Here is an 18960-nt window from a genome sequence, read left to right on the forward strand (position 1 = left end):
AAGTTAATGTTTAAATCACCAGAATATTACTTGATATAATCGAATTTGGGTTACAAGTATGCATAAGACCAATATTTCATAGAAGACAAAGTTATAAAATATACCATTTAATTAATGAGAAATAAAAAAGAGGTATTCTTCCGTCTTTTATTAGTTTAGTTTTATTTAATGTGAGAGCAGCAGAAGAAGAGATTTGATTATGAACAATGCAGTTAGTTAGGAAGGGGAGAATCACATCTCTTCGCATTGATGAACAAATTTATTCACTATTCTCCAATTTCTCTATTACTAGAAAATATTTCAGTTTGTCACCGTAAACGTGCATGTGTTTTAAGACTATTAATCTCATTGATAATACATCATCAGCTTCATGAGCTTATCTCTTGTATTTAGGGAAAAACATCTTTAAATGTCTATTGCGAGCTCCGGGCAGGACGAAAATAATGTACAACAGCAACAGATGAGCGTTTTTTCAAAACTTGGTTTTGCTACAGTTGATCGTCCTCTCCAAAAATCTCAAATCCGATCGATTACAAATTGCCAAACCACGTGTTCAGTTGAATCGCGATCAGTGTTCGCATAAACAAAAATATATTCTCAGCACAAATATTTTGTTGAAATTATCCTTACCTTAAAAGAGCGACAACTTGGTCTTGGACTAAGCTAAAGCACATAGCCACTAAAGCCATTCCAGTTAGTATATAAGCTGAACAGGCGCATAAAGATATTTCTTCAGTGTTTTGTCCTGGTAGTAAATCGCCAAATCCTATTGTGCCAAGACTGGTAAAACAGAAGTAACTTCCTAAAAAAAAATGGAAACGACCAGATTAGCTGCAATTTAGCTGCCATTTATGAATGAGTTAAACCTTCGTATGCTCGACAAATACATGTGTGGAATAGGTATAACAAATCTACAACTTACACTTGTCGCAAATATATTAGATACCAATTGAATCCATTTTTTCATCATCACTGATTTTTTCAAACATATTTTTCGAATATATCATTTCAAAGCCAAACAATCCCTGTCTAGCTAATAAAAGGACTGACTGGAAGAGTTTCAGAATAACATTGGAAGAACTAGTTAATTTGGCAGTCCCGGTGCGTACTCCAGAACCGTTAGACTTCGAGGTGGAAAAACTAATAGCTGATATCCAACATTCAGCATGGAAAAACACACCAGAAATTAAAAGGAAGCTGGAAGGAAATAACTGTCCTAAAGAAATTCTGGAATTATTATCGGAAAAAAGAAAACCAAGGAAAAAAACTTACTAATGAGTCTAGTACAGAATATTCGCTATGGAAAACTACCAAAAACCTGAAAAGACCAATCATGCATGCACCCCCAATCAAAAATGCAGACGGGAGCTGGGCTAAAAACAATGAGCAAAAAGCCAGAAGATTTGCAGAACACCTTGAGGAAATATTTCAACCTAATACAGTGGATAACGCAGAAACATTGCCTTCTATTACACAGCAGGAAGAAGGAGAAATCCCGTTTGTTACTCTGACTGAAGTAATTAAAGAAATAGAAACTAATATCAATCCGAAAAAAGCTCCTTGATTCGACTTAATCACAGGACAGATCCTCAAAGAATTACCGAAAAAGGCATTGATTAAGCTCACCAACCTGATCAATGCCTCATTTCGACTTCAGTGCGGCCCACAGTTATGGAAGGTGGCAGAAGTTCTCATGATTCCAAAATCTCGAAAACCACCCCATGAAGCAATGTCAGATCGTCCAATATCACTACTACCAGTGATGTCCAAGCTATTTGAAAAACTTCTATTGAAAAGACCAAAACCAATAATTGAAGCTCTACAGATTATCCCTGATCATCAGCTCGGTTTCAGGAATCAACACTGTACAATTGATCAAGTCCATAGAATTGTCAATACTATAGAAAATTCGCTAGAAGAGAAGAAAGTTTGCTCAGGTATATTCCTGGATATTGAAATCTTACGTAACTGAGAGGTACTTCAGAGTCAGACAAGACWATGCTTACTSTRAYYTMARAGWMATTGAMKCAGGGGTYRSACAGGTCAGTGTATTGGGACCAATACTTTATCTACTATACACTCTCTAYAACTCTGATGATGTCAGCGTGAGTGGGGTTGAAGAAGAATTACGTCAAGCTACTGTTGCTGATCAAAATGTTGTTGCTACATTCGCCGATGATACTGCAATCCTAACGATAGGCGACAGGAATATGCAATCTACTGAAAAACTCCAAGCAGCTATAGATGAGGTTCAACGTTGGACCCTGAAATGGCGCATTAAATTATATGAAAATAAATCGGTCTATATCGACTTCACCAATAAAAGAATATACTACAAATCAGTATATATTAATGACTAAGTATGGGAATACAGCTAAATATCTAGGCATAACCCTCGATACAAAACTCAGATCAAAACCACACGTCAAGAAGAAACAGGAAGAACTGAATTTGAAGTACAGAAATATGTACTGGCTATTGGGTAGAAACTCAGCTCTCACAGTGTATAACAAGCTATTTGTTATATAATCAAGTCCTCAAGCCAGTGTGGACTTATGGTGTGCAATTTTGGGGCTGTACCAAACAGAGCAATAGAAACATCATCCAGAGCTTCCAGAATAGAGTACTTTGTAGTATCGTTGATGCACCATGGTATAGAAGAAATGAAAATCTACATAAAGACTTGGGTGTAGAAACAGTAGATAACGTCATCAAAAAGTATGCAAAGAATCATGAACAGCGACTCCATCAGCATGTGAATCCTGAGGCACTCAAGCTCCTGGATAATTCGGAAATACAGAGAAGACGCAAAAGAACTAAACCATTCGAACTGGTTTAGAAGGCGAGAATTTGTGACCGAGTACATGTCAAACCGATGTATTACAAACAAAGTGACTATCAGAGGATGTGTGTTCATTGTGTTTTTAATGTAGTAGATTAAGTTAAAGGCTTATTAGTATACTGTACTAGATTGCTATAACAATAAAAACAACTTAACTCAAAAAAATCACTGATTTTGAATCTGAAGATTAACCATATTTATAAAATATGTTGTGGGCGAGTAGAAGCCATCCAGTATTCTTTATATCATGGTAAAATAGACGAAAAAACACTCAATATTAGTGCACAATCTAAAACCACAGAATTACTTTTAATTTCTGATACTGCAGATTTGCCATAAGGAATAGGTAGATTTTGACTTAAATGCAAAACGATGAAAACGCGAGGCTGTTCTCGGCCCATTTAAAATATTGTTTTTACGCCGTATTAAAATTGTAGAAGAAGTAAGTGTTGAAGTCTTGAAAATAAAATATTGTTGGGTTCACTTCCCAATCAAAAAGCGCTGTAGAGAAGAACAACATAAAATACAAATGATGTTTAAAGATGCCAGTGGCTTGATCTGAATATGTAATGGACAAGGCACATGTATGGCATATTTATTATTTTAGATTTTATTGTCGATTTCCTCCCTCGTATAAAGTTCTCCGGTTTACATCACTGCAGTACATCGATTAAAGTGAAACGAGAGACAATAACTTATTATGACGATTTTATCATTTTTAAATAATACCCTAATTTTGCTCCAACTGTAAATATACATTAGAATTTGATTTCATTTTTTTAAATTAAAGGCGATATCGAGCAATGTTCCGCCAACATACTCTCAGCTAATTCAGTCAGATTTCGGGTGTTTCATTCTTTCTTGAAATTGGGGCCAATTGGAGAGTGTGCCATGTCCGACTCAAATATTCATCGATCACACAAGTTTGGTTTTTCACATCAATATAGAAAAAACGATTTCCAAACTCACCTTCTAATAATGACCAGTTTTCTAAGCGGCGAAACAACATCGCTCCAGAGCAAATATATGCCAGGACGATCACTAAGCATATGGTGACAGGAACACGAACATTGTTTGAGCATGGGCACTGTTGTTGCGGCTTCTGGGAGGCAATTTTGCTATAAAATATATGTGTTTATCATTATAAGCGTGCAGCCAGYCATACATAATAGCAGAACTCTATTATATAGTCCTCTAGAGATTATTCGGGCAAATAAAAACACGAATGCAAATTACAAAGTGAGTACTCKTTGTTTAAACAATTTCAACTGATTTAGGAAAATATTTCTTAATTAAATAGTAACACAGGTAGGATTTCGGTTCCCTGTTCTTTCTATTGGCGTAAATTTAATTTTTGACTTTATTCAGCGCACCTGTTCGAACAACTTTTAACAAGTTTATGCTAAACTGAAAAGAAGACAGGTGACCTGTTTTAATAAATAGGCCTTTACTAAATAGGAAATTATTGTTCACCCTGTCTGAAACCCTATGAATTTAAATGCGTAAAATAAATWTACAGTGACATATGAAAATCATGCATGGAAAATTAMATTTTAAGCAAAATGTGTCTAATGCAAGTTGGAAACGCTTCGTTTAAAATCWATCAAGTATTAAAAATTTGAGAAGAGAAGTAGGCAGGGCATGTCTAGTTACAACAATGTTATTCTGCAGGAAAAAAATGTTCAAAAAACCCACGAAATCATCCCAGCAGTGTCCGTAAGTGTAAAGTTTGTATCGAAAAATGACAGCAATTTTGAGCAGTATTTATGGATTATTTAGTGCAAAAGTTGTGATTCCATATCGCTAGCCGAATTTGGTTGAAATATTAACTATCATTTCTAATATCCTGTAGATCCTAAACAAAGCGGTTCAATATTTAAGTTTTTTGCTTAAGGCTATACGCCTTAAGATAAGATTTAAATATCTTAATGCATGTTTTTCGTTAATTTTCCTGTTACCTTAGTAGTTTCAGTTTATTGGTAAATCACTAAAAATGAAGAAAATGTGACAAATTTTTGCCTTTATGGACATTTTATAAATTTCTCTAGTAGTCTGCAGTTTCAATTAATATCAGAAATATTCTGGGAAGCACTGAAGCTTGGTTCAATTTCAGGCACACATTTGCCAAGAATCCATTAAGCTCGTATTGATTTACTTGCTAATTTCATTTAGGCAGAAAACTCTGATTGTTTTACCGAAATTTTAGTTCCTTCTGAGATGATAAGAGTCGGATACTTTTTGATTTTTTAAAATTTAATTTGTTTTTATTAGCATTTTTATCTCATCTTAACAACACAAAATATTGTCTCCCAAAATCAATTTTATCATAACTTCAATTTAAAAATAAACAAACATGTGACATCACGCTCAGTGATAATGAAATCAAAATAGTACGTTTGTTGAATATTATTTATTTACTGAGAGTTTTCACATACTAAAGGAGTGTTGATTTCTTAAATTCGTACTAATGTGGGACGGGTTTTAATAATTCTGAATCGCGACTATAATTATCAACATTTTTTGAACGATTCCAGACAGTGAAAAGTTGGCTTTATATTAGAGGCTGAACTTGAAACAACCGTATTACAAAATCCACCTAACTAACCTGGCATTAAAGCATACAAAAATGTATTGTATCATTTTTAACGCATTAATCAATTATTTCTTTTGATATATTGACCAGCATAAAATCGACAGCTAAGATTTAAATGAAATTTTATTTTGTACCTGCCACATATTTTTCCATACAACCTTCGAAAACTTCTGGCTAGAACATCTCCTGTTGTGGATAAATAAAGTAGCATCAATGGAATTCCTATCAAAGCATAAATTATGGTAACCAATTTACCCCATGGTGTTCTGGGCGCTACTGAACCATAACCTGGAACAACATTTTTAGTTACATTAATATCGCCATGAAAGCATTTCGTATCTAAGAAACAATGTGAATGAACTGAAAACCAATGTCTTATTTCTCTAGCTAATTTTGGATCATGCATATCACCAGCAGCATAATCGTACAGATATACAAGATGTACTAATTTTTGAACAAAGAACCATATCAAAAGAGATAATTACTATCGATCAATCAGCATTATTAAAGTTCCAATGGCTGGCACAGAAAAGGATCTAGAATTTTTCTTTCCTATTATTTTATATGCATTTGTGCAGTAGTGTTTGAAAACTACCAGGAACGTGTTTGTATAGTGTTCTATTGGTTGCAAATTAGTTGAGAAAAGTTCCGTGCTTGTTTAATGCTATAATTATAATTAAGTTACAAATTAACATCCAATTGTTCTCTTTTTCGTTTTCGGAGCACTGCGCTAATTTTGCATTCATCTGATATGAATTAATGGCAACCGTTTGGTGGTAGCGTTGAACGCCACTTCCAACATTTTTTCGAAAAACATCCATGACGGTGTGTATTTGAATCTTACTCTCTCGGGAGGAAACAGTAGCAGACAGCGCTTACGTTTTCGCCAGCTTGGTGAGCTGAAAATTTGCTTTTTGTGTCTAATTCAAAGTTGCATTTCTTGCAATTTATCAAAGTTCAAATACTTTATAAATATTTCCAAAAAAGATGCAGAAATCCTGGACTGATTTCAAGAATTTAACAACAGCACACAACGTATCCAACGAGAAAATACCCAAAATCTGCTGATGTGGTTTTGACCACGGTTTAAGGCAACATGCAAGTAAATTATTGTTTATGAACAATTGAACTCTTATGGTCGTCCACGACTTATAAACACGGAAAACTTTATAACAGATCCCACCCCGTTTTAACCTGTTTACCATTACACAGACACATTGCAACAAATTATTCATAAGCTGCAAATTTTATTAATTTCTAATGTTATTTCAAAATATTAGTTAACCGGTAAAGATAAAGGTACAGAGAAAATAATTTTTAATTAGTATTATTATAAAAAGGTACAAAAATTCTAATATTATAAAGTGCGTTGTAAAACTATTGTATCTTTAACCTAAGGGTAATTTATTTAAATTAAAATCCTAATCTATTCTTACAATTCACGTTGATAAGAAAGACGCATTTCGTAGAAACCTCACCGCATAATGTTTCTTAATAAAATAATGTCTTCAGTCAGAAATTTCTTAAGATTGTGTCATGAATGCCAATTTGAATAATCAAAAATTCTAATAAATATTATCAATACCATTAGCATAGAAATAGGAAGAATAATACGTTTCTTGCCGAACAAAATACTGATGTCGTTGTTATCCAGACACTGATGCTAAGAAAAAAACCTTCGCTCCGGTTGTCTTATATTGTATGGAAATAAGGTTAATACGGTTTAATTCCAGTCTGGAAGTTCTGCATTTGTTTTATTAAGTTTTGTGCACTTTCTAATAAAAGATATACCACACTATGTGGTTATCGTACACTGACGCTAAATTTGCTTAATTAAATTTTATTTCGAGCTGGATTTAACTACAAACATGTTTTGCTTCTCAAAAAAACAAAAAATTTAGCTCAAAACTAAGTGCACTGACTGTGTACTGTGACCAACTGTAATGGCAAAAACAAGTAATAAATTGAAACTAAATTCTTCAATAAAGATTTATCTGCTTTACATTCACGATCGTTAATCCATAGACGGCTTTTCAGAAAGACTTTTTAGTTTATTTATTTCATATTCTTTTTTCAACACCACCTACATAAGTTGTGCTTAAAGAAAATTTCACATCCAGATCTTGCGTTAAAAACCAATGTTTTTTAAATGAGGCACAATATAGACATGCAATTAATTATATGTACTGAAATTATATTCTAGCAAAATTTGTACTGTAACTATAATTATGTACTTCAGTTACGAGGTGATATTTATCTCCTTAACAACTAAATATTCTGTTCCCAACTTCTTAAGGGGCGTAAGCACAACTTTATTTAAAAAAGTCTGTTCAGTATTGCAAAGTTTAATACAAGACTAACACCATTAATAGTATTAACACCGATACAGATCATGCATAACAAATATGTTAAACTGAGGAGAAAATCCACAGTAATTTTCCTAATGGAGTTCGTAAAGCCATTTTCCTCATTGGCTGTTAGGGCGACGTGCCTAAAGGCGAAAAAACGGAATTACGATGCCAGTTAGTAACATCCCCTTTCTTGTGTAAAATAAGGGCAATTTAATCACAAGTCAAACTCTTAAATAATAAAGAACCGGATATCCATCAAGCTATGATGTAACAATAGCACTTTGGAAACGTGGCTTAGGTCAGTTTCATATTTCTAGCTTTGTCACGTTTTCATGACAAACGAGATTCTCTATGAAATCGATATTGAAACTGATTAGTGGTGAAATTCATTTGGTTGTTGAGTTTAATTCAAACAGTCCGATCGAATGTCTTTACTTAATATGAAAATAGTTTACGAGTATCGTATATTTAAATTTTCAGTCCAACTGTGGTGTTCGTCTCGTTTTAAAATTATGCACTGTTATTTTCTTAAGTGATACCGTAGTTCTTATATACATGCGTTTTTACTACTAATATCAGATTTATGTTTTATATTTTTACACTGTTGATGTCATTTTAATTCACGCCGATTTTTTTCGCAATAATAGTTGAGCAGATTTTAAAATAATTTGAAACTCAGAATTCCATTTTTCGTTTGATTCCACAATTCGTTTGACTTACTTCATGAATAAATTGTTGACAATCAGTGTCCATTATCAAGTTGGACATTATAGTTTTAATGATAAAAACAACCTGAGCACCATATTAAATCAATACTTAACTTCCATTGGTATTTTTTAGATGTTTTCGATTCCTTTATGTCACTTAAAGTGTGCAATTTGTATTGAATTATCAAAGTATGCGTCAGAGTGAAAAACATGTTACAAGTGGATACTTTCGATGGATTAATAGTATGAGTATGACATAAACGCGTTTGAACTCGCATGCTACAATATTTTCTTAGAATTAGTAGGGGTGTAAATATACAAAAAAGTTCGAACTACTCACGTACGTTTTGTAGGTTTTTAAATATCAAGTGTGAATCCGCGAAATGCGAATAAATTCATAAAATGGGGTAAAACATCAAAATGTACATTCCCATGTTTCGCGATATGCATACAGTGACTCATATGAAAATGGAAATATTTGAGGATACATCTAAATCACATTTCACTGATATTTTAGAGTTTTACCTTCTTCAAAGTTCATGCTATTTTTATGAAGACTTATTACGATTTGGGGGATTTTTGGTCAGATTTTCATGCTAGTTAGATAAACTGCATCACGTTTTGAGCGCAATAATGATATTGTTTGATAGTTATTGCCATATACAGAAGCAGTTTTCACAAATGTTCACATGCGCTCTTAAATTTCACAGGCAGTGTAACCAAAACCAGGAAAGTAATAAACTTTGCATCTAAATTATCTGCTTCAATCACTTAAGGAGTTGCAAAATAAAATAGAAACATTTTTGCTTACTCAAATTGACAGGAAATTGTGCCTTCCAGCAGCTTTGTACCAGTAATCAGTTCGCAATTTGTAAAAGTTAGTTTTCCCATAAAGGATTTGTAGTCGATTAATGTCTCGGAGATAAGCAACTTTAGCTATTGCGAAAAGTTGGCAAAGCTATACGCCATCTATTTACGAAGGAAAGTGTTCAAGTTGCTATTACTGAAATAGAGTAACGTTAATCACATTAATTTCACTAAGCTATTTTAGTTTCATTGTGAGCTTTTTGCAAGTTCATGTGTACAATTGCACTATTTGTATAGAGTTTTCGAACGATCTTGGAGGTTATAAGATCATAAGGATTATATAATTTAAGTGCAAAGCTCTAACAGTTATTTTACAAATAGTGCTTGATTAACGAGAGCTGGTTAATCAAGCAAAGTTTAGCTGTTCAATTTAGTTTATTTAAATGCGAAATGTGACTTTGAGAAAAAAKGTAAATTAATATTCAGATGCGTTGTCTCTTTAGCAGTTTTAAGTTATGTGTTTTCAATATTACAGAATATAATAATATTTGCTTTTGGATTTGAAACTGAATAATTTAAAGCGACCCATATTTTTATATATATATATATATACAAATAGGTGTTATAAGGTCCTCTCCATCCAGGCCCCTAATTCTCATTTCGCTGTCTATTCAATGTCTCCAGCTCCTTGCTACTCTTCTTCGTCACTTTCTTCGCCTATTTGGATGCCGTTGTAGTATTTGTGTAGGTTTCGTTTCCCATTTTATGCGCATGCCCGTACCAGTACATAAGGCGTATAAAATGATTTCATTTAATGAATTTCCCATGTTTTGACATTTTCTTTTTCATACTTTAAGGACTTTTTCGAAATAAATCTTGAAGAGCGTTGGCGAAATACAGCAACGTTTGTAATACCTTTACTCGCTTGAAACCCTTTTGTTAGCCTTTGTTTTATTTCGACTTTTGCTTCATTATTCTTGAACTCTTTAATTGCTTTAATTAACTGAACACGAATGTTTCCAAGGCATTCCAAAGTAAATTAAGTGGTATGCTGTCGTATGCTTTTTGTCAGTCTACATATAGCAAATGCAACTCTTGTCCATATACCATTTTCTTTTCGATAACTTGGGTTATACGGAACAGATGATCTACCGTCGATCTACCTACCTTAAATCCGGCCTGTTCTTCTACCTCCATGGCTTTGTACTCATTTTCCATTTTATTTCTTATTATTTTGCTATAGATTCTGCTACTAGTTACAGATGTGTCTCTGTAATTGCCGCACATATTTTTCCTTCCTTTCTTGTGAATTATGGATATATATGATTGTATGGTGGAATTCCAAACGTTTCGGACTTTGGTTCCGTTTATATATTTTTGGAAAATATTTCGTAGTCTTACAAACAGTTTATCAGTATCGTATTTAATAAGTTCATCCGAGATATTTCCGGCTCCAGCGGATTTTCCACTTTTTAAAGCTGTGCACATATTTTTAACTTCAGGAAGTGTACGGTATTGGAGTTCCATCGTTCTAAAGGCACCATTTATTTATTCTCCTTGAAATTCCACTCTTTCTTCAGTTAAAAGCGGTTTTAAATTGTGCATACCATTCTTTGTCTAATGTTGGCAAAATTGTATCTCTGGTCGTTTATTTTCCAATTAATTTGATCGTGTTCCAACTTTCGGTACTTTTTTGACCTCCTAAATAAGAGTCTATTTTCTGGCACTCTTGCTCCCATGTTACAATTTTCTTGTTAGGTACTAATCATTCTTCTTACTTTTGATTGTGCGCTCTTATAATATGCTTGATGTAGGTAATGCAATCATACTCTTCATTTCGGTTGGTCCCTAAACGTGCATTGAATTTTTTGTTAAGTCGTTTTTATATAGGTTGTTAACGCTGTTGTGCTTTAGGTTTAGTAGGTTATACCTACAATGATCAATTTGTTATATCCCTGTGTCCTCCAGTGTCCTTTCTTCCTGTTCTGCTGTTTATGTTTCCCAATATAACAATTTCTCTAGATGTGCTGACTTGTTAGTATTTCGTTGAAAATTTGTTCGAAGAACTGTCTTTTTCGGTTACGTTGGCGTAATCGTTTATTGCATATATTTCAAAAATCGTCAGTCTACCTCCTAATAACTACCTAAAGTTTTATTAGCCGTTCGTTTATAGCTTCCCAGTTGGTAATAAATTTTTTGTAATTTTTTTGTTGACCGAAATGGACTATTGCTTAGACTTTTTTAAACTATGTTAAACAGGGTGCTTTATGGTAGTGTTGGCAAGAATTTGAAGGTCGTGTTTATAAAGTAACTTTAAGGTATTTTGAAAGTTCCTTTTCTTTAAACGTTTTTGAGTTAGGCTTTCACTTCGCATCTTATATATCATAAAAGTTAAACAAAAGTTGGAAAAACGCTTAACTTCCAGAAAAGCAAATTTCAGTTCCAATAAGGCCTCGCACCTTGTATTCCATTGAATATCTTTTTGATCCATATGATTGCATCGCATCCTTAATATTAGTCGAGGCAAAAAAAATCGTATGTTTGCAATTATACGCAAGCATTTGCATTATTGCATAGTAACATGTAATTATAATTTTTAACTTTAGCTCTTTATGCTTTTGAGGTATTTTGACAATTTCTTCTGCTCCGACTATTTTCGCACAGATGGCAAAACTACAAAGTTTATTCGAAGCTACCGGTTGAAAATTGCATTCTAAACACGCCCTTAAGTAATTAGCCATTTATTCACTACAATATCGAATGAAAAAAATTGTTATAAAATCACGCTTGAAATAAAACCAGTAATGATCTGCAGTCAATAACAGCATAGTCATAGAGCAGCAAGTCCAAATCTGAGAATTGTTTTCGTTTTCCTTGTGCATAAGTTTTAATTTAATTGTTTAATTATTTAGACAAACTTACAGTTCAAAACCTTTTTAATTGTCAAATCCAGAGGAAATATTTCCATTTTGATCGGACTAGACAGTTGGACTAATGAAATTATTTTATTATAAGACAGTAACAATTTTTTTATTGCTCGGCAATTAAAATGCAATAGATATTTACATCAGTTAAAAAATACTGTTTATTTAATTTGATGTTTGTCGCAATTTTCAGAAACCTTTCTTTTTTTAGTCAATTTTTTCAAGTCAATAGTCAATTTAAACTTGTTACGGTATGGATCGACTACGTATGTAATAAATTGAAAATTACCTTTTCATCGATCGATGGCAGCAAAGAAATAAATATATCCTTCTAAGCTTAACATTTTATTACTAAGTATCAGCAATAAATTAAGTAATATAAAGAAGTAATTATACAATTTTTGAGTCAACATCTGCCCTGCGAATCTAATGCAATTTTTTATACATTTTTTAAACTAATACACAGTAAAACATCAAATTTAATATTTGAACAATTATTTCTTGTCGCACGTTTCGTCAGCTCTTCTCTGTATAACAGCAAATATAATTTCGGCTCCTCATAATGTCAAAACGTTTTTTAATATTAGATAATTTAGTGCAAAATGGACCTTTCCACACCCTAAACGTTTTCAATGAGAATTACGACCTCAGCGAAACCTATCTGAGATGTGATCGGTAAAATATGTCTATATGGGGACAGGTTGCCTATAGAAATTGGCAAAGAGTCCCTGATTTATATCCCGTATCAGAATTTAGAATTGGATTTTTTATTGGAGACACTTTTTAATGCATAATATAAATTTATCTTAAACAAATTTATTGAGCTGGCTGGTAATAAAGAGAATTGAAATAGCCGATTTAAAATCTTTATGTGCGACAAGCAAATATTAACCGGAAGCAAAGTCAGTTAGAATAGTTTATTGGTATTACCTAACTACGGCTTTACACATTTCTGTAGAAAATCTCAAATTAAATTTATTTTATCTCTATTATTACGATCCTTCCCACGGAGTTTTTTCATTTTATGTGCGTCTTTCTGCGCTTTGCTGTAATGGAAATAATAGTAACTCTTGTATAATTACTTACCTCGCAACAGCGTATGAGACACTGAGGGCTGTATTATCAAATAGGATCTATAGTCATTTGCTTAAGAATGGAATGGCACCAACTGAACAAAACGGATGCATAAAGGCATCTAAGCAGATAAAGGCCGGGCGTTAGTGAGTAAAATTATTGGCTGAAAACCTAAGAGACACTAAAGGGATTTTAGCATTGCCAGGAAACTTTACAAGATAATATTGGATGGTTTTCTAACACCTACATTTTTCAGACCAGTTCAATTTGCATTGATTTAAGTGTCCAATTTATTAGGACTATTTTGCCTTAAGCTTTCCAAATTGGTTGAAGTTGATCTACAGTTAAAAATTATACGTATCTAATAATGTTAACTAATTTTATTTTGACTTTTTTAATGCTTCCACACAGGACTTTCTGTGATAATCCATATGCTAAATATTCGGAATTATTCACAGTGTTGTGCAAATTTACAAAACACACATGTTAAAGAAACTATACATCAAAGTGGATTAAATGTGTCAGAGAACACGAATGAGATCTACAAAAGTGACGTAAAGAATGACCAAGATAGAAGTACATTGTCCTATAGCACGATTTATTTTTTGACATCATAAATAATAATCCGCCTGCTCGGCAAAATAAACATTTATTAAAAGGAGTTGTACGCCATGAAATAAAAATATCCAGTCGATGATAGATTGTTCACGCTTTTATGAAAAAGATAGAATTTATTACGCTCTTCCTATTGGTCCTGCTGGTGTTTAATAGAGTCGAAGTGGAGAAGAAATAATATGCTACAAGTGGTGTCACATACAAGTGTGGAAAATGTAATCCGTAGCTGTAAATGGAAAACATTGAAAGAATGCGTCAACCAATATAAGGAAATACAAACAATAAATAGCTTGTTCCTTCGTTGAATGCAAAGCACGAGTATGGTAATATCTCGTCGTCGTTACAGTGATCTAGGATATAGGAAAGTCGGTTTGCGTACCTACTCAGAAAGAGCCAGTAAAAACCTGGAGTCGATATTTGTGCAAATTAATCTAACGATTTTAAAGATTAGCTAGTGCTAAAAACAAGCTGTTTATCATCTTTTCAAAGTGCGTAGTATTTGTATGAATATTTCAAGTATAAGCGAGCGTATTCGGAGCTTCTAGAAACAAATACAAGCACAAAACAGTTAAGGAAGCAGAACAGAAAAATGTGAAAAAAAAGATAAGTTTTTGTTTCGAATAATGGAAAAAAATGCTGTTCTGCAGGAGCTCAGGTTCACATTTCGGAGGAATTCATCAGTGCTTCTAATTAGAACAGGGACCTTATAGATACATTTTTGTTTAAAAGATTCAATGTGTAGACAACTTGTTAAACATTTCTTTATTGAAAATATGAAAATAAAAAAGTACATGAGTGTCGAAATAAAAAACTGTGAGTCGCGTAACTAAATGCCAGAGAAAAAGGTAGTAAAATTTGGTTTGAAGTTATAATTGAAACTTGATCTTGTATTAGTACATTAATATTGCATTCTATATTCTAGAACTTTTCAATTTTTAACGAGTCGATTAGTTAACTGGTATTTGTGCCAAACATTTGGTAATTTTGATTCCCTGATTTATATTTCTTATTTTAAAACTATAAATGAAACAATAAACTGAAGCAAAAAAGTGTCACTGCAGGCAAAGTTTTCAAGAGAGCGCTGAAAATAATTTTATTGAATTGGAATTCTTTAGAGTTCGGAACTAAATTGCTTACTGAATAATTGTGTAAAAAGCTGTACACATGTGTTATAATTTCAATAAAAAACAAAAATAAATGTAAAGTAAAATATCCTACAGATGGGCTTATTTATTGCGACTTTTAGAAGAAAGCTGCAGAGTTAGTTTCTTAAAATGTAGTTAGCTTCCTTAAATGTAGTTTTGGTAATTTATGCTAACCAAGTACTGCAAAGAAGCAATCACATTAATGAGATAATATAGACATAGATTCATGATGTTCAGATGTGACGTATTTTTTGTTTTTAGGAAAGGAAAGCGAGTTATATGTTAATTAACAAAATATATTTTTTTGATATTGTCCCACTATTCCCAATCCACCCAATCCACCTAATTCCGACTAATTGCCACTTTTCAAAGTTGTTGTCATTCTACTGTATCATTTTTGCTCTTTGGATCTTGTACGCAACCGCACACTTCGGTGTATTTGTCAAAAAACATTAATTGCTAACCCGCACATTTTTTATCAGCCTCGTGAACACCGAAATATTCAATTTTTTCGAAATACTGCAAATTTATTACGTTTTTTTGCCAACATCCAAATAATAAGAAAGACCATATCTTTCCAAAAGTGCAAAAGGCAAAGCGTCTTTTCAACAGTTTCTTGCAAATTGCCATTACCAGCCTCCTGATAAGTTTCGTCAATATTTAATTTATTACTAGTTTCTATTATTGTTTTCCGTTATTGAACAAAAATAATATGGTTTTATGTGTACTGCTTTGAATTATTTTATAAAGTTACGTAATTCAGCTTTTTTTATTTTAATATCAATTTAGTAGCAACTTTACTAGGGCTTCAATTTTTGGGTAATTTTCATACTAATCACATCATATTATTTTACTAGTCGTTGAAGCTGTGTGACAAATGCTTCCTCCGCGCTCTAGAAAATATTAGTCATCTGGAATGTAGATTTTGGATCTGCAAAAGCTTTCGATAAATTAAACATATTGAAGAAATATTTTACAATTAACTAGTATGTTTACATCAAAGTTTTTTCATTTGTTGTTTTTCTTAGTTTCAACTGTGCCCTTGTTTGCGTTGTTGACCGGGTAAATAGCTTTCATTAAAGCCCTGATGGTGATGGCGACATTGCAAGCATTAAGCTAATACATTTTATGTGAAAATTATATATTGGAAAATGAAAAAAAACAGCTGTCTTTGTTTTTAATAGTGTGTACACACTTCTTTCTCATTAATCAGTGTTAGGTCTCTTATTTGAACCAGAAAGTTGTTGCTTAGTATTTATTTTTTCTTTCTAAAATACTCATCTAGAATTATGACAATGTTGTAAAAAATCCAGGTTCAAGAACGGCACTTTAAATGTGATAAAAAAATGCTAATAGATTGAGTTGAGAAAATTTTGAGAAAGCGAAGGAGAAATAGAGAGTTTGAAGACAGTCAGCAGCTCGTGTTGTGCTTTTTGTTTTGGTGGATAGGTTTTACTCATTTCCACTCGCTTATTTGTCTTCATCCGCATACCACTAGCAATTCACTATTTATGTCATATTCAACGAATGTCTTTGAGATTCGTATATCATGTAGGATGTATATTTAGCTAATACAAAATTAAAAAAAAATAATGTCTTAGGTTATTTTGTAGTTAAAACCTGTTCATTCGGCAGTTAAACTAAAACCTCTGAATGTTTATTACCAATGATCGAGTACGAGCAGATACAAAGCAATCCCTATTTATTTGATTTCAGCGATGGAAAACAATAAACCCTGATGGAGCAGCATTTTCATTATCAAGCTTGGTCATAATTATCAATCAGCTGGCTGATGGCGTGTAATTATTATTCCGTTGAAAGATATAAATAACTAGGTATAAATTAGGTGAACTGTTTTATTGCGATAAATCAAGACAATGGGCATTGAAATAGGATACGAATGAAAATAATTAATCAATTTAGGTACACGTGTGTTAGTTGAATGTGATGCATTTTTGGTATCAACTAATATAGTAGAATATTAATTATGATGATGCACATATGATAATGAGCTAATTCGATTAACTGCAGCAATACAACTATACATACAAGGAAATATTCAAATCATTTTCTGTTACCTACATCTTTTAGAAAGTTTTATTTCCACAGACTTAAGTTGTTTCCGGGAAAGACGATTGACATATTTTACTATTGAGTCTAAGTATTCGGATAATTCAGTTCAATGTACGTTTCAATATACATCATGAGTACTTTTTAATGCAAAACCAAGTGATATACTTTTCAAACTTAATTCAAATTGTCTTCAGCTCGTCAAGTTCGTGTGTGGTTGGGTGGTATGATTTTAATTCACTTTTCATAATTTCTTTTCAAGCATATCACTTTTAGGTGCTAGGTATTAGGTATTTTTCAATGGCAGTTCTATGTAAACCCTATGTTAAATTTGTTGTTTGAAAATTGCGTTTTTGTAAAGCTCTTCGATTTTAATAACACTTGTCAAAATATTTTATACTTAACTTTTCTAGTTTGCAAAGACTATAATCAAAGTGTATTTGTTAATGGCAAAAAGGCTGTTCGAGCATTTCGATTTAAGCAATTTCTTTGAATTTTTCATGAATTACGCTCGACTTTCGGATCTTTTTCTACATGGAAAATTCACGTTTAGCCAGTCCTTTACAGATACAGTTTCTATGAAATTTGGCAACTTACATTTACGTACTTCATAGAAATAAGTCGTACTAAAATGATGCAAAACAGAGCTTTTCGATTACAAAACGTCCATTTTCTTCATAGTTGCAGTTTGAACAAAGAACTGGATTCGAATATAAGCCATTACAAATTTCTATTGAAAGTTTGCCGCAGTTAACTGTTAGAGTAGAAAATGTTTGCGAAATTGGTATTTGTGAGCTACATACATGCGAGAGAATTCGAAAGTATCGGAAACAATTTGGCGAATAAGAACTCGGCTTAAACTCATATTGAAACCCGAAATGTAGGGCGATTTAAAACTTACGTTATTTTCCTAGAGGCATTATTTGGGCTTATCTGACGAACGAAACAATGTATTTTTCTCTTATTTGGCCAAAATACTTTTAAAACTTCTTTACAAGCAAGAATACTTGAAAAATATTCTTTTGAATATTACAGTCTACTGAAAAAGAACAAATATTTAGAGCTACAAACAACAACACTTAGTTAAACTTTAAGAGCCACAAACAATTAACCGGTCAAAACTTTCAATGCCATTTTTAGTTTACTCTAGAAAGAAGGAAACTGACTTGATATTTACATGAAGTACATGTAGAAATGTGTTATATTGTACGTATGCATGTGGATACATGTGCACATTATTTACTATATGTTAAATTAATATTGTTGTAATAAAATAACTCCGAAGACTGGCAACTTGATGAGCAAACTGAGGTAATTTTCTAAGAGTCTTTCACTTGGTAAACACCTATTAGCACGCTGAAGATGTACAGATCAAAAATTATAATTTATAACCTTTCGAAACTAGTTCTAAAATGTCCTAGAAAATGGCAAATCTTTCTCAGTAATTTCTATTTTGGTTCGAGACAGGAGCTTAACATTATTAGAAGATCACCAATCGACCCAGTACAAAACAAACGCAAAAAAACCGAAACGAACTAAAACTAATCCAAATGTACACAAAATATGGTACAAGTTTAAACAAATTATGGATTTAGAAGAGGCGCAAAATTGGTAACTATATAATCGTGAAATGGATCGGATAGACAATGAGGACATTATGGAGCCCTTTGCTTTTTTTAAATAAAAAATAGTAGATTGTTCTACATTTTTGGAGACTCAAATAAAAAATGTTGCCAGTAAAGCACACGGACGAAGACACGGACTTGGGCACGAAGAGTATGGGGCTTAGGAAGTTACTAAAATTTTGACTGTAAATCAAATATTTATTATAT

General features: G+C 32.5%; 1 protein-coding gene across 1 annotated transcript in view; it reads right to left on the reverse strand.

Annotated features, from left to right (window-relative positions):
- Nucleotides 1–18960, reverse strand: part of LOC109546660 (potassium channel subfamily K member 18) — a gene marked incomplete in the record, with an annotated part of 306039 nt that overhangs the window by 2543 nt on the left and 284536 nt on the right. The window contains 3 exon segments of the mRNA XM_048666691.1: nt 631–802; nt 3812–3960; nt 5570–5723. Of these exon segments, the coding sequence (XP_048522648.1) occupies nt 631–802; nt 3812–3960; nt 5570–5723 (475 nt within the window).

The sequence above is a fragment of the Dendroctonus ponderosae genome, unplaced genomic scaffold (assembly GCF_020466585.1).
Source record: "Dendroctonus ponderosae isolate FM_Combo_2020 unplaced genomic scaffold, Dpon_F_20191213v2 Dpon_F_20191213_5, whole genome shotgun sequence".
NCBI classification, from domain to species: Eukaryota; Metazoa; Arthropoda; class Insecta; order Coleoptera; family Curculionidae; genus Dendroctonus; species Dendroctonus ponderosae.